Consider the following 13159-nt stretch of genomic DNA (forward strand, 5'->3'; position numbering starts at 1 on the left):
TGCTTGTAGCTAGAGCTGAGCTGCTCCGTAACCACAGCTGCTGAAGCAGTTGGAGCATTTCTGGCAATGCCTGTGCTTCGTCAAGAGAGCATTTAAGGAAGTTGAGTTGCGGAAGTTCACTGAGCCGGGTGCCTCACCAGCACAGCTCCAAGGAGTGGATCCCACCCGGAGGGACGGTGGGTGTTTGTGCCCACTGGCACCCCAGCCATTGCCGACCTTCCTCGGGGTGACCTTGGGTGAGGCTCTGCTTGCCTGGAGAGCTGTTGATTTACAATGCAGATTCATCGCTCCTCGCCTGCCTGTCCCTGCCCCTCCTAAATTGGGCTGGGATATAAGAGGTTGTTTGCTCTCCGATGCCAACAGAGGCCATGGCAGAACGCCCTGCCACATGAGAGGCAGAGATAGAGGAGAGGGGGCTAAGGAGGAGTGAACTGTGCAGTTGCTCTTGCTTCTGGTAGCTGAGGAGCACGTCTGCAGGACCATGTCTGTGCTGAACCCTGTCCTGCAGCCCACAAAGGTGAAGGAGTACCTGTGCAAGGGCGGCCGCTTCATCAAATGGGATGATGTGAGTACTGGGGTGTTCCTTCCCTGGGCTGTGCCTGTGGTGGCAGGGAGACACTGGTTGGGTCATGGTTTGTGGGGAGGCTGGGAGCCTGTGTTCAGTGTGGTATCCCACCTGACAGCAGAGATCTCTAGATGGGGAGAGGGAACTGGGAAGAACAGGAAAGCTGCGGACTGAAGTTAAGGGGATGTTGTGTGTGTGTGTAAGGGACTGGGTATATGTTTTCTACATCTCTTGTAGTGGAGGATGGAAACAAATGGAGTGAGTGTGCTCTGGGCCTGTGTGTGCAGCCCCTGGTGTAGGACATAAGGTGCAGCCTCAGGAAGGTGGTCGCTGCTGGGAGTCTCTGTGGGGTGATATGCAAACACCACATTTGGACTTTCTGGAGGAGCATGAGGGGTAGGGTAGGATCTACTCCAGAGCAAAGAGCACACATTGCACTTTTCAGATAGAGATGAAATCAGGCTCCAAGTTGCTTCCTCTTATGGCCCTGTTGCCTGAGTGGATCGGGGGTGGGCCGTGGCCTCCCACGCCTGCCTGGCCCCGGGGTCTGGGAATGACTGAAGAGCAAAGGGCCTGTGCTATAACAAGGCTGAAGCCTCAGGGTGCTGCAGCAAGCTGCTGCTCTCTCCAGCTGATTGTCCTCTATACCTTCAAAACAGCTGCTTTGCAGTCACTGCCTTTCTGTGTGAGGGGAAGAAAGTGTAGAGCAGCAGCAGTTCACTGGAATATGAGGATTCCCCTCCTCACTTTCTAAGGAGGCAAAGGAGTGCTTACTCCAGCACCCACAAACCTGAGCAGGAGGAGAGCTGCTGCCCATCTGTGCTGTCTGGAGATGGACTGTCTGTTGTTGGGCATGGATGTTGATAAAAGGGGGAAAACCCAGATTATTGGTTATTCACAGGGATCTGGGGAGATGGTTCATGTGGTGTTGCAAATGAGATGATCAGAAGGAGCCTGCAGCAGCAGTGCAGGAGGGATTAGCACTTTTGTGGGTGTGAAACTGGAATAGAGTGTTAAATCCCAAAGGAGCATGTGGGGGAGTGGATCACCTGTGCTCAACATCAGTGAGGCGGTCCAGTGGCACTGAGAATGAGAGCAGTGTACTGTGCAGCTGGCAGGAAGGATGGATGTGAGGAACAGGAGTTGGAATATGGCTGCCAGTTCCCCTGTGAGCAGTACATAAACAGGAGGATGACACCGGGGTACAGTGAAAAGCACAGCCTTCCTCTTTCCTGTGGGCCTACTCCCTGCAGAGTGCACTTAGGGCTTCTCAGAATTTGAAATCTGCTTTCTCAGAATAACAGTAGCCAAACTTGTCTAAAATTGCTGATGACTTTGTGTTCAGTCCTTGGGGACCATTCTCCCAAGAATTGGAAGCTGTTAAGTACATCACTGGGTATTCCTGGGTTAGGGTCCCCTGAAAACCAACGTGAGTCAGTTGGGCTTCCAAGACCCACCAAGTGTTTATTTCCTGCTGTAGCTGTTGATTAGTGAGCTCAATTCCCATCTGGATCTTTCCTTAAGGTTTATATATTTATATATATTTGTAAACATTTCTAAGTGGTTGCCTCAACTAAGTAGTTTACAGGCTTGATCTCCACCAATAAAGAAAGGCTTCTCCATGAGTGGGCTGTTCTGGTGACATTGCTCCATCACATTGGGCTTTCCCAATCCATGATTAGAATAGGCTGCAGAGGATGATGGTGAGAGCTCCAGACTGCAGGACTGCTGCACTTTAGAATTCATGAGTGTTGAGTTTTTTGTATCTCTTTCAATTGACATGGCTGTACTGTTGGTAACAGTTTTGAACTCCCTCCAGGATAAGTGAGGCAAAGGAGTTCAGGAAGATCAGACTGGCCTCTTATATCACTGTTCAGCTTGGGACTGAACTAGGGCCTTCCAGCAAAAAAGCAAACCCACACTTTTTCTACAGAGCCCTCACCTTGTCCAGCTTTGGTAAGGCACTGTCTAGAGGAGAGAGCAATGGGTCCCTGACAGGCAGGACTGTTCTGACCTGTCCTATGGAGTTAGTTGCAGGACCTTGGGGTAAGGAGCAGCTCTGCAGTGCTGTGGTCAGCATCCAGCAAGCTGGGGCTCCTAAACAGACTGAAGAGTTCTGCTACATGGGTGGTAGCTGAGTTAAAGAACCAGCTGGGAACACTGGCAGAACCCCATGCAGGGCACAAGGCAGTAGCTGACCTCTTGAGCAGGACAGATGGGTATGGCTCTGTGCTGCCTCTGAGTCCTCATAGTAGAGTCAAAATTGTTCCTATCTCTGAAAGATTATGGATTACAGGATTTTAGCAGACAGTGTTTGCTTTTTGCCCCACGGAGTGAGAAGAAACCAGGTTGGCTGCAAGACCATCTTCTGTAGGGTTGCCCATTTCCTTTGCTGCCAGGAGCTGCCCCATTGGAGAGGCTGCCTGCACCCCCTGGCAGGCCTGGCCCTGCCTAGGAGTCTGGCTGGCAGCAGCTTCCTTGCAGCCTCAGCTTGCCCTCCAGAAAGCTGCTTTGTGGGAGATAAGGGTAATCTAGACCATGGCACAATCCTCTGTGGTGGTACCGTGGGGCTTGTTCTGCTCTCCATGGCCATGTGTGCAGGGAGCAGCCAAGGGCTCTGGGAACATGGACATGGTGCTGGGCAGGCTGGTGCTGGCCCTGGCACAGCAGGGGAAGACAAGAGGCAGTAAAAGGACCACACACAATGTGCTGTGCAATGAGCACTTTACTGCAAATACTGTGTATGGAAGTGGAGGTCCCTGAAAACATAGATACACTCTAGAATGAAGTATGAGTTGAGTAAAAAACTGAAGAATTTGAGGCCAGCAGATAAGTACAACTTCCAGATTTCATTACTGGTTTCATATTAGCAGTGATGTGTTCCAGCTTCCTGAATTGAATCTGGAGCCTTCCCACAAATGGCTGTGTGGGGTTCAGGATCAGCCCCAAATGATTTCATCTCATTGCTGCCTCTGGTGTGGGTGTTTGTGTAGCTGCTTCTTGCTATAGTCAGTGTAGAGACTGAGTGTATAGTCTGTGGAGTTTCAGAATGCCCCTCTAAAGCAACATAATGATGCTGCATTGATGTATCCCCTTCTTGAAGCCTTCCTGACAAGGAGCCCAGATAATCTGCATGAACGCCTGGATGGGAGACGCCATGGATGAATGCTTTCTCTGCCTGGCCTGGGTTACTCCTGAACTTGTAGAATGAAGCAGGTCAAAGAAGACTCTTCAAATGAAACAATTAATTGAATTTCCAGATACTTTATCTCAGTTCTTTGTGTAGAAAACTCCAAGAGAGCTGTTCTTGTTAAATGCACAGGTTAGGTGAGACTCAGGATTCAGCTTCCAGAGCCTCACAGGTGTTACTGCGGAGGCATCCTTAAATCCTTGGGTTCATTTTCATAAATCCCAGAGGGTGTTCACCTGCTGGGTCTGTATTTGAACTGGGAACCTCGTGTCCCAGGATGTTTTCTCCAAGTCACCCAAGGTGCCTACATTCTTTCTTTTGGTGTTTTTTTTCTGTCAGGAAACATCAAATGCTTCCCCTGCGATTCTCCGAGTGGATCCCCAGGGATTTTATGTGTACTGGACCTATCAGAGCACGGTAAGCGCTGAGGCTGCACAGCTCGGGCTCCAGCCAGCCAGGTCAGGTTTGGCTGAGATGACAACACTTGCAAGTGCTTGAGTCATGCACTCAGGAGCAAACTGCCACACTTACTCCTTTTAGCAGGGACACCCCACCAAGGAGTGGGAGCTGCTCAGTGGCAGGTTGGTCTGCACAGCACCAGGAAAGTGCAAGAACTGAAGGTGTGAGTGTGGCTTTTCTGTGCCTTTCACACTTTCACCTTTTTTGACTCCTGCAAAGCTCATTATGTGTCCTTCAAAGGACTTCATGGAGAATAGTTTTACTTATACTACTGATATCAGTAAAAAAACAGTGCTGATATCCCTGTCACCCAGCAAGATACAGGATTCTCCTAACCTGTACAGTGGGGTCATTAACTGACTCACTGGAGTTTTAGACTTTAATTAAAAAGTAGTGACTGTAGTGATGTAGGGCCTACATGGAGTCTGCAGAGCAAGTTGTGCTCAGGGTGATGTTTGCAGGCTGCTGGAGGAGAGGGAGAGATAACACATGGAGGAAAGAGAATTCAGTTCCTCACTGATGAGTACATCAAATGATGGAGAGGGAGGTAGGTGGAAGGCTGGCCTTACTTCCGCTTTCCAGAGCAGGCTGTGGTTCAGCTCTACTTCCTCTGCCAGACCTACATGGCATGGCAGTCAGACAGTCCTGCCCAGGCCCTGGCCAGGGACCTGGTGTGTTTGGGTGGGCTCTGCCTTTCCAGGGATTGTGCCCAGTGCCAGCTGGGACCGGGCACTGCCACAGCCACATCCCCTGAGAACAGTGTCACAATACTAGGGACTGTCACACCCCTTGATGTCTCTGTCACCTCTGTTCTGCTTTCAAGGTCCACTCAGGCAGTAGAATATCTGCTCTAAGGGTGCCAGCAGGATGAAGTGGAGCACAAAGTGAGACGGGGAGCTGGTGTCACCATGGAAAGGGAGATACTTCATTGGGATACCTGGGAAAGGGGCTGGGGGAAGGAAGCACAGCTGCCACAAGGAAAGCCAGACTGGAAGGGGTCTCACATTCCTGGAAAATGCTGTTGGTTAGCAGCTAAATTAAACTGAACTGCTCTTGCACTAGGGACTCAGAAAGGAGTGGGATTAGGAGTAAAATTACTTCCTGCTTAACAATAAAATGGGGATACAGCCAGATGACATGGCATCCACATTGTCCTGTAATGTGTTCTTGGAAAATAATATTATCTGCTGCAACAAGTATAATTTGTTCTCCAGATCCATGGTGAGAAGAAAAATTAGTAACAGAGGAAGGAAATTCAGGTTGGATATTAAAACAACAAACAAGACAGCAAGCCAGTAGTGAGGACACGGAGGGGCTGGCTAGGGAAGGCTGTGCAGTGTCCTCTGTGGGAATGGCTTCCCTCCCTGCCTTGTTCTTGCTGGGAGAGCTCTTCCACAGGGAAAGACACTAAGCCATGGAGTGCTTTCCTTCCTCCTTTGTCTTTCCTCATTTTCCTTGTTCTTATTCTGTTTGTAGGAAAGAGAAATTCTGGATATCACCAGCATCCGAGACACCCGAGCAGGGCGATTTGCCAAAATGCCCAAGGTGAGGCCACAGCTTCTTTCTGTCCTGTGTTTCAGTGGGAAGGCAGGGCTGCCTGAGGTTTTGCTGAGCTCAGGCAGTTTGTCCTGGATTTCTGTAGGAAGAAGCTAGAGAGGATCTCATCTCCTTACATCACAGCTATGTAAATACAGAAAAGCCATCTTGACTCTTGTCCCTGACCTCCCAGGGGCCCTCTGTGCTCCCAAAACCAGCACTTCCAGACTATGGTAGATGGGCTCATTGGAAGGAATATGTCAGAACGCCAGGACAACCAATTCCCCTTCCAAGTGCCCTGCTGCACTGTTAAGTCATGCTGGAGACTCTGATGCTCCTGCACTGAGACACCAGAGCTGCTCTTGTGTAAGGATGCACAGGGTACCCACAAACCTGGAGGTACAATGCCATTCCAACAGTGTATGCTGGGTTTTTTCACTTTAAAGGGAAGAAAATGCATTTTCAGAAAAAGTGGTTTGTTTCTTCCCCCCCCCTTCCCCCCCAAATATTTTTACATTTGCACATGATCAGGGCTTTGTTCTTGATTTCAGTTGTAATTGAAGATTCTTGCAGTCCTTGTTAGGACTTTGCTTCTGGGACTTTGTTTGTTTTTGACTTTTCCATGTATGGAAAAGGCAAGCAGAAAACTGCAGTAAAGCACAAAGGTGGAAAAGAGACCAAAGAAGTAAAGCTGATGCATCATGTGGTGACTTAGGTGATTCTCTAAGGCAAAAGGGAAAGGTTTTGCAATATCTCCTGAGCCTCAAGCAGCCTTTTGCATAAGTTGTGTGGCTGTTTTCTCAATCTGCTCTGAAGATGTCTATTCAGAGCTCCCCAAGACCAGTATTTTTCAAAATACCATTAAAAAGTGGGTGCTAAAGGCACAGCAGAGCTCAAGAACAGCACCCATCATAAAATCATATTTCCTTGAGAGAAATGCCTTTCTCCTTAGAAGCTCACTAGAATGGAACATACTTCAGTTTTCAATGAGCCTAAAACTTTGTCAGCAACTCGTTTTGTGGGAATTGTGTTTTAAAAATGCTGTTAGAGGTTGGATTTTGATTTGAGAGAATAAAATATTTGGGGCTGTTTGAGTTGGTGCTGCCCTCCAGATGGGATACACTAAGAGGCTGACTTAAAGGAGATACTCTTTTCTAGGGTGTTAAACATTGAGAAATGACAAAATGAATTGATCTTTGATATAGATAATAAATTGCTGGGGGAAGCACTGAGGTCATGGCTGGATGTCCTGGTGGTAACAGAAGGCTGGAGATGTCCTAGATTTTAAGAATTAGTTAAGGAAGACTAATTGGAGAGTACCAAGAGAAGACAGTTTGCCAATGGTAGAGTTATTTGGGATAATAAAATCAGGCTGGTTTGTAGGAAGACCTTGAATTGCTGATTGAATGCATGATCTAATGAGTGATACATTTTACACAGATAAAAATCAGGCAATGCATACAGAAAAAATCCCTCATCCTTCTGTAATAACAGGCCCTGAGTTGACTGTTGCTACTCAGAAAACATCGTGGGTGTATGGTAAAATATCAATGTAGTGTTCAGCAGTATTTGCCTCCTAAAAGTAAATTGTATGTTAGGGATTATAAGGAAATCATTAGGAAGTTGTGCTGTTGTGTACACCCCAAATGGATCCAAATTTATGTGCAATTCTAGTGTACTCTCAAATTTAGTGAGAACTGAAAAAGGTATGGAAGAGCAGCAGGATTAACAAAGGAATGAAGTGGCTGCTGGGGGCAGAGCATCTGAGTAGGAGGGACCGTATTCTGGCAGAGGGAGTAAGGTGAATGGGATGTGGAGTGCTGTAATATCAGCAGTCGAATGGAGAAGGGGAGCATGAAGCACTTACTCAGGGTTTGAAGCAGTTTCTCAGGGTTTCTTCCAGTGCAGGATCTCCATATAAGGTGGAATTTTCCAGAGGTAGGAGTGGCACAAGCAGGAGGTGCTGCTGCTGTCCCACCTCAGATCACCATGCCATTGGTGATGCTTCCTGCCCAGTCATGGAAATGTGAGTATAAAATGTCAGTGCAAGAAGGGAATGCCCTTAGGGGGTTATTAAATGTGAGATAATGCCTCTGGGTTAGGAAGCTGCTGAATCCTAGATTGCTGAGAGCTGCAGGAATGTGTCAAAGAAGTGCCAGTGTGTATGCCCTGTTCCAGCACTTTTCCCTAGGCACCTGGATGGAGCTGCTCTGTTCTAGTTGTTGTAATAGGCCAGGGATGGGATTTTAGAGCCATGGGAATTGGCTGCAGCTCATTTTTGAAGAACAACGAAGCAAGGGTCAAGCACTGACTGATTTATTAAATATTCTCAGTGGGCAGAAGTGATGCACTTGATGACAACCTTTGCTGTGAAAATCCCAAGTGCTTTTTGAATTCTGCATTTTACAGAGGCTCATTTGAAATAAGTCCCCTTTTTGTTTCAGGGAGTTTTCTGGAATTCTGTGATAACCTGTAGTAAAATGCACTAGATTGGCTCCTTATCCATCTTTTCCTTGTGGATCCTGGGAGGTCTTGTGTGGGCACTGAAGGGGTGTTGAACCAATATGTGCCATCTGGGTCTGGAAGATTGTTACTTACACATAGCTCTGCTATCCTTGATGCCTCTGGCTTAAAGCCCTCAGGGTCGTGTGCATTTGGCTGATGTGAGAGCAGAAGTTCACAAAGGAATGCAGAAAGCAGGGAAAAATTCTTCACATGAACCACCACACCCTCCACATGGGGCAGCTGTGTCTGGGGCGTTGTTACAAAAAGTGTTAATATAAAAAACTGGTGTGGTGAAGCAAATAAAAATCTGTTTAGAGGTGGAAGAATGACCATGGGTGCTCTTCTGCCACATTACAAAATAGTGGCTTGGAATGGTTGTAGAATAGAACTGTTGGAATTAATACAAAGAGTTAACTTGTTTCACTGCCTGAAGGTGAATCAAAAATGAGCCATCGGCCTTGTTTAGGAGAAGGAGAGCAGGATCACAACTGTATGAAGAACTGTGGATGGCACAAGCAATAAAAGGAACATCCTTTCCCCTTCCCTGCAAGTGATGCCCCAGTCAATCTGCAGGTGCTCTGAGGCAAAGCTTGTGGCCTGGTTTTCCTGCTGGATTGTGACTGAAGGAAGTCCAGAGGAAGGAGAGTGCTGTATGGAGAGCATCTGTGCCACTGCTTTCCACAGCAAGGGGCTGTGCAGGTTTGGGCTGTGGCTCAAGGGTGTAACCTGCCCTCAGTTTTCCAGTCCCGTGGCACTGAGAGGTCTCCCTGGGAGGGGGTGGGTCACTATGGGTGTTGAGAGTTCCCTGCTTTCAGTAGCACTCCCACTGCTGCCTGCTCAGAGGTTTGGGGTTTTTCTTTGTAACCTCTACACACAGCAAGAATAATAACATCAAAGCAGCCACGTGAAAAACCGCTTGAGAAGAGACCTGCTGCTGTGTGCACTGCCAGCACGGGTCACAGCTGGAACCCCATCCATGGTTAGGGATGCTTAGGGAGCAGGTGAAGCGTGGAAAGGAACTCACCAAGGGCTGCCAGCCATAGGAGCAGCCTCCAAATGGAAATGGCCCTTGCCTGCCTTCCCCAGTCCTTGCCTCACCACAGAGCAGAATCTTCCCCAGCCCCTCCTACACAGGGCTCCCCTGCTCACCCTCCCCTGTGAGGTTCTTTGAGAGCGGCTCCGCGTTTCTGCCGTGACTTTTCTTTGTGGGTTTTTTTTAATGTGAGGCAGAACGAACTTTGGCGTGTGTTCAAGAGAATAATAAAGATAAGAATAAGCAGTGCCTTTGAACAGCAAAGAGACAAGATTAAAAAGCTATTGACTGTAGTTCAGCAGTGTGCCGATACAGATTGGGCTGTTATTTACAATCAGGTCTGTGTTTTCTTTTCAGTAATGAGGAACAATAAGGGCTGCTCCATTTGTGGGGCTTTTTGTGGTTTCTTTTTTAAGGCACCAAGACCCTGGAATGCTGACAGAGAATCTAATAATAATAAAGGCCAAAATACATGATGTTTTAGGCCAGACTTGTGGCTATTGGCTGTGTCTTGGGGTTTGTTTAGATGTTTCAGGAGCCATTGGCTTTGAGACAGACATATTTTTAAATAAAAACAAAAGTTGTACTTTCTGATTGTCATGATTATAAACCAGCTTCATGCTCTGTCCTCATTCTGTTGGTGTTGAACCTGGAGCTACAGCCTGAACTGCACATGTACAAGAGGAAAATGATACCAAAGCATTTCACTCATCATGTTTTGAGACGATAAAGTTGAAGCCAGTGGGAACGTTCAGGAACCATGCAGGACAGTTACAGTGCCCTCGGAGCTGAGCTGTGGCTGTGAGCCACAGGCTGTAAACACTGTGGGTGGTCAGTGGTTCTGCTGCAGCACAGGGGATGACCAGCTCTGGCATTGGGATTGAGCAACTTGTGAGCCGAGGATGGAGCTGAACTAAGTCTAACTCCAGCCCTCCAACTGGAGAGTGATCATATAGAGCTGTAAGGAGGCACCAATCTGTGAGCATGCATGAGAGAGGCAAGTACCAGCCTGTGTCTGGCAAAGGATTTATGAGTGGTGGAGCACTCATAAATGGGCACGTGTGAGTGATGACCTTTGCCACGCTGGGCCCTCCTGCTTCTGCCATCATTGTGCAGTGATTTCTGGGGCCACAACATCCACAGTGACACATTCTTCTCTGTCCCTGGCAGTGTGTCCCTGCTGGATTGCAGAACACCATGGGCTATTCTGTGCCTGGGAGTCTGAGCTGCTGATTTTCCAGTTCCTTTAGGTAAAACACTGAGGGCTGAGGGTGCTTCACTGTGGATTTTTGTATTCCTGTGTCCCTGAGATGCTTGGTACAGGGACAGATTGGCCCTCCCCATTCCACAGCCAATATGTCCAGAGTGGAGCAGCAGGGCTAACAGGGACAGGAGTGTTACCTCCAGAGTCAAAGGCATCCCCCAAATATCTTGGGGCTTCCTTTTTCCTTTCTGGCAACCAAACAAGAGCTCTCTTCTCCAAGAGAGAGGATTTGTTGTCCTTGTGCCACAAGACACAGCTCTATCAGGGCACAGTGACACAACAGGTCCTGCAGTCAGTCGGCTTTGCCCCCTCTCAAGCAGAGAAAGGATTGTCCCTCTCTGTCCTGTGTCTGTCTCTGACTCTTTGTTTATATTTGCATGAGAATTTGCTTCTCTCTGGACTATGGATCTCTGTACAGCTGAGGACTTTAGGGAAATCAGGAGGGTGGGACATGAAACTCCAGCCGACTCCATATTTCAGCCACTCTGCTAGTAGGTTGTTTTCTGCTTGTCTGGGTTTTTTTTAAGGGGATTTGCTAAGAGTGTTTCCCTTCTGATTTGCATGGCTAATATGCATGTCCTGCTTTTCATGCAGCAATTCCTATTTTTCCTTTATGGCTACCTGCAAGGCAACAGTGAGTAATCCCAGAGTGAAGCTGTGGCACAAGGCACTTAAGGAGTGCAGGTTGTGAAAGAGCCAGGATGTGGCATCAAGTTCAGAGCTCCTGCACACAGTCTCTGGTCCTCTCTCCACATTTTCCTTGGGTGTTGGATGTATCACTGCCTGGATAAGAGCAAAACTGCTTGGTTTGCTGGGGACATGGCCTGGACAGAGAGGTCTGGAGAGAGCCAGGTGACAAATGTCTGCTAGAGAGTAGCGAGAGTAGCGTGCAGAGAAGGAAGGGGTGGGAGGAGCCCCGGATAACAAATACAGGAAATGAGTTCAGCACAACCACAAGTTCACCATTGTTTGGGTCTCCTCTCCTGTACAGCCCTGGAGCTGAACAAACGCTGGTGCATTTGCAAGATGAAATCAAGTTTGGAGTTCAAATCCCAACATTTTGCTGCTGGCACTGGAAAGTTGAGCTCCAACAAGGAGTTGCCACAAGCATGGGACGGAGATGTGGGTGTTTGGTGATGCTAAGTTCTGTGAAGGAAAATGGCTCATGAGGCAAGAAGGAGCCATTTTAGAAATTCCCTTGTAGAAAATAGGCAAATCATATTCCTTCCCTTCCTCCCTCCAAATGCCCTGGGAGTAAACAGGTTTCAGAGTTATCCCCTTGGAGAGGTTCTTTTCCAAAATAAGAGACAGCAGTCAGATCATCCAGAGTTACAACCCACCCTGTCCTGTTTTCCTTAAAGATGCCTGTTTGCTACAGCTGTTACAAAATTGCAAATGCTTCAGAAATTAGGAAAATTGAAGTAAAAAATTCTGCAGTTCCTTATAAAATGTGTATTCAGCTCTGTGTGTGATGTGGTGCTGAAACCTGAAAGTGCTGAAACCTAAAGGTGCTCTCAGATTCCAGCTCCAGTTTAGCTTCCAAGTCTGATCTGCTCTAACAATTCTAGATTGTGGATTTGCCCTGTTTCTAAAGGAGAGCAGGTGCTCTGACAGCTCCCTGTTTGCTTGGACAGGGATTTGTCCTGCACTTTAGATAAGGGATTCCTGTGCTTTATTCTAGGAATGGAAATTTTTATCTTCCCATTATAAATAGCACCATCAGTAAAACTCTAGGATACCTTGGATACCTTGGCTTAGTGACACCATGCACAGGAATGCAGAAAATGATGAATAATTTAAAGCATTCTATAAATACTTTCATATGGTGCTGCAATCCAAGTACCACTAATCGGATGAGCCTTACACTTAACAAAACAAGTCTCTGGTGAGCCATTGCTGTAGGGTACTGGAATTGCTATGGAAAAAAACACTACTACCTACTGACAGCAGCAGAAAATGGGGCTTGGAGGGGAAGAAGCCAACTCTGAAGTGACAGGGGGTCCCAAAAACTGGGTGTCACACTAATACACTTCCTAGTGTGTGTGTTTTGATAAAATCAACTGGTTTCACACCTCTGGCACAAGCAGGCCAAACCCTCCCCTGCTTGTTTGCAAGTCCACCCTGAAGTTTCAGAAGAAATTTCTTTAAGAGCAGTCTCCAGCTTTGACTTTTTCAGGCTTGTGCAGGGATGTTAGTTATGGTGATTTGTCCCATGGAGGATCCAGTAATGCAGACTCCAGAATAAAGATAAAAAATAAGGAAAACCAAGGAAAGGAAGATTGCACTAAGCAATTTTGCAACCCTTGAGATGCTTTCTGTGAATCTGAACCAATGTGTGTACTGGGGTGTGTTTTTTTTGGGTACAGTTTTTCCTCATTCTCCAGTTACTCCCATGTGTTCTGTTTCTTTTGCAGTCCCTGAAGCTTCGAGAAGTTTTTAACTTGGATCACCCTAACAGCACCTTCCTGCTGCAGAACCTGACAATTGTATCTGGTTCTGATATGGTTGACCTCACTTTCCATAACTTTGTGTCCTACAAGGAGGATATTTGCAAGGTATCAGGGCCTGAGGTCTTGGAAGTACTGGGAACCCCTAAGGATTGGGGCA

General features: G+C 47.5%; 1 protein-coding gene across 1 annotated transcript in view; it reads left to right on the top strand.

The window, feature by feature from the left end:
- The first annotated feature begins 205 nt into the window (after nucleotides 1–205).
- Nucleotides 206–13159, top strand: part of PLCB2 (phospholipase C beta 2) — a 34446-nt gene continuing 21492 nt past the window's right edge. Inside the window, exons 1-4 of the mRNA XM_014309280.2 lie at nucleotides 206–565; nucleotides 4095–4172; nucleotides 5691–5759; nucleotides 12967–13107. Coding sequence (XP_014164755.1) covers nucleotides 482–565; nucleotides 4095–4172; nucleotides 5691–5759; nucleotides 12967–13107 — 372 coding nt within the window. The 5' untranslated portion in view covers nucleotides 206–481. The remainder of the gene's footprint in view (nucleotides 566–4094; nucleotides 4173–5690; nucleotides 5760–12966; nucleotides 13108–13159) is intronic.

The sequence above is a fragment of the Geospiza fortis genome, unplaced genomic scaffold (assembly GCF_000277835.1).
Source record: "Geospiza fortis unplaced genomic scaffold, GeoFor_1.0 scaffold450, whole genome shotgun sequence".
Classification (NCBI taxonomy): Eukaryota; Metazoa; Chordata; class Aves; order Passeriformes; family Thraupidae; genus Geospiza; species Geospiza fortis.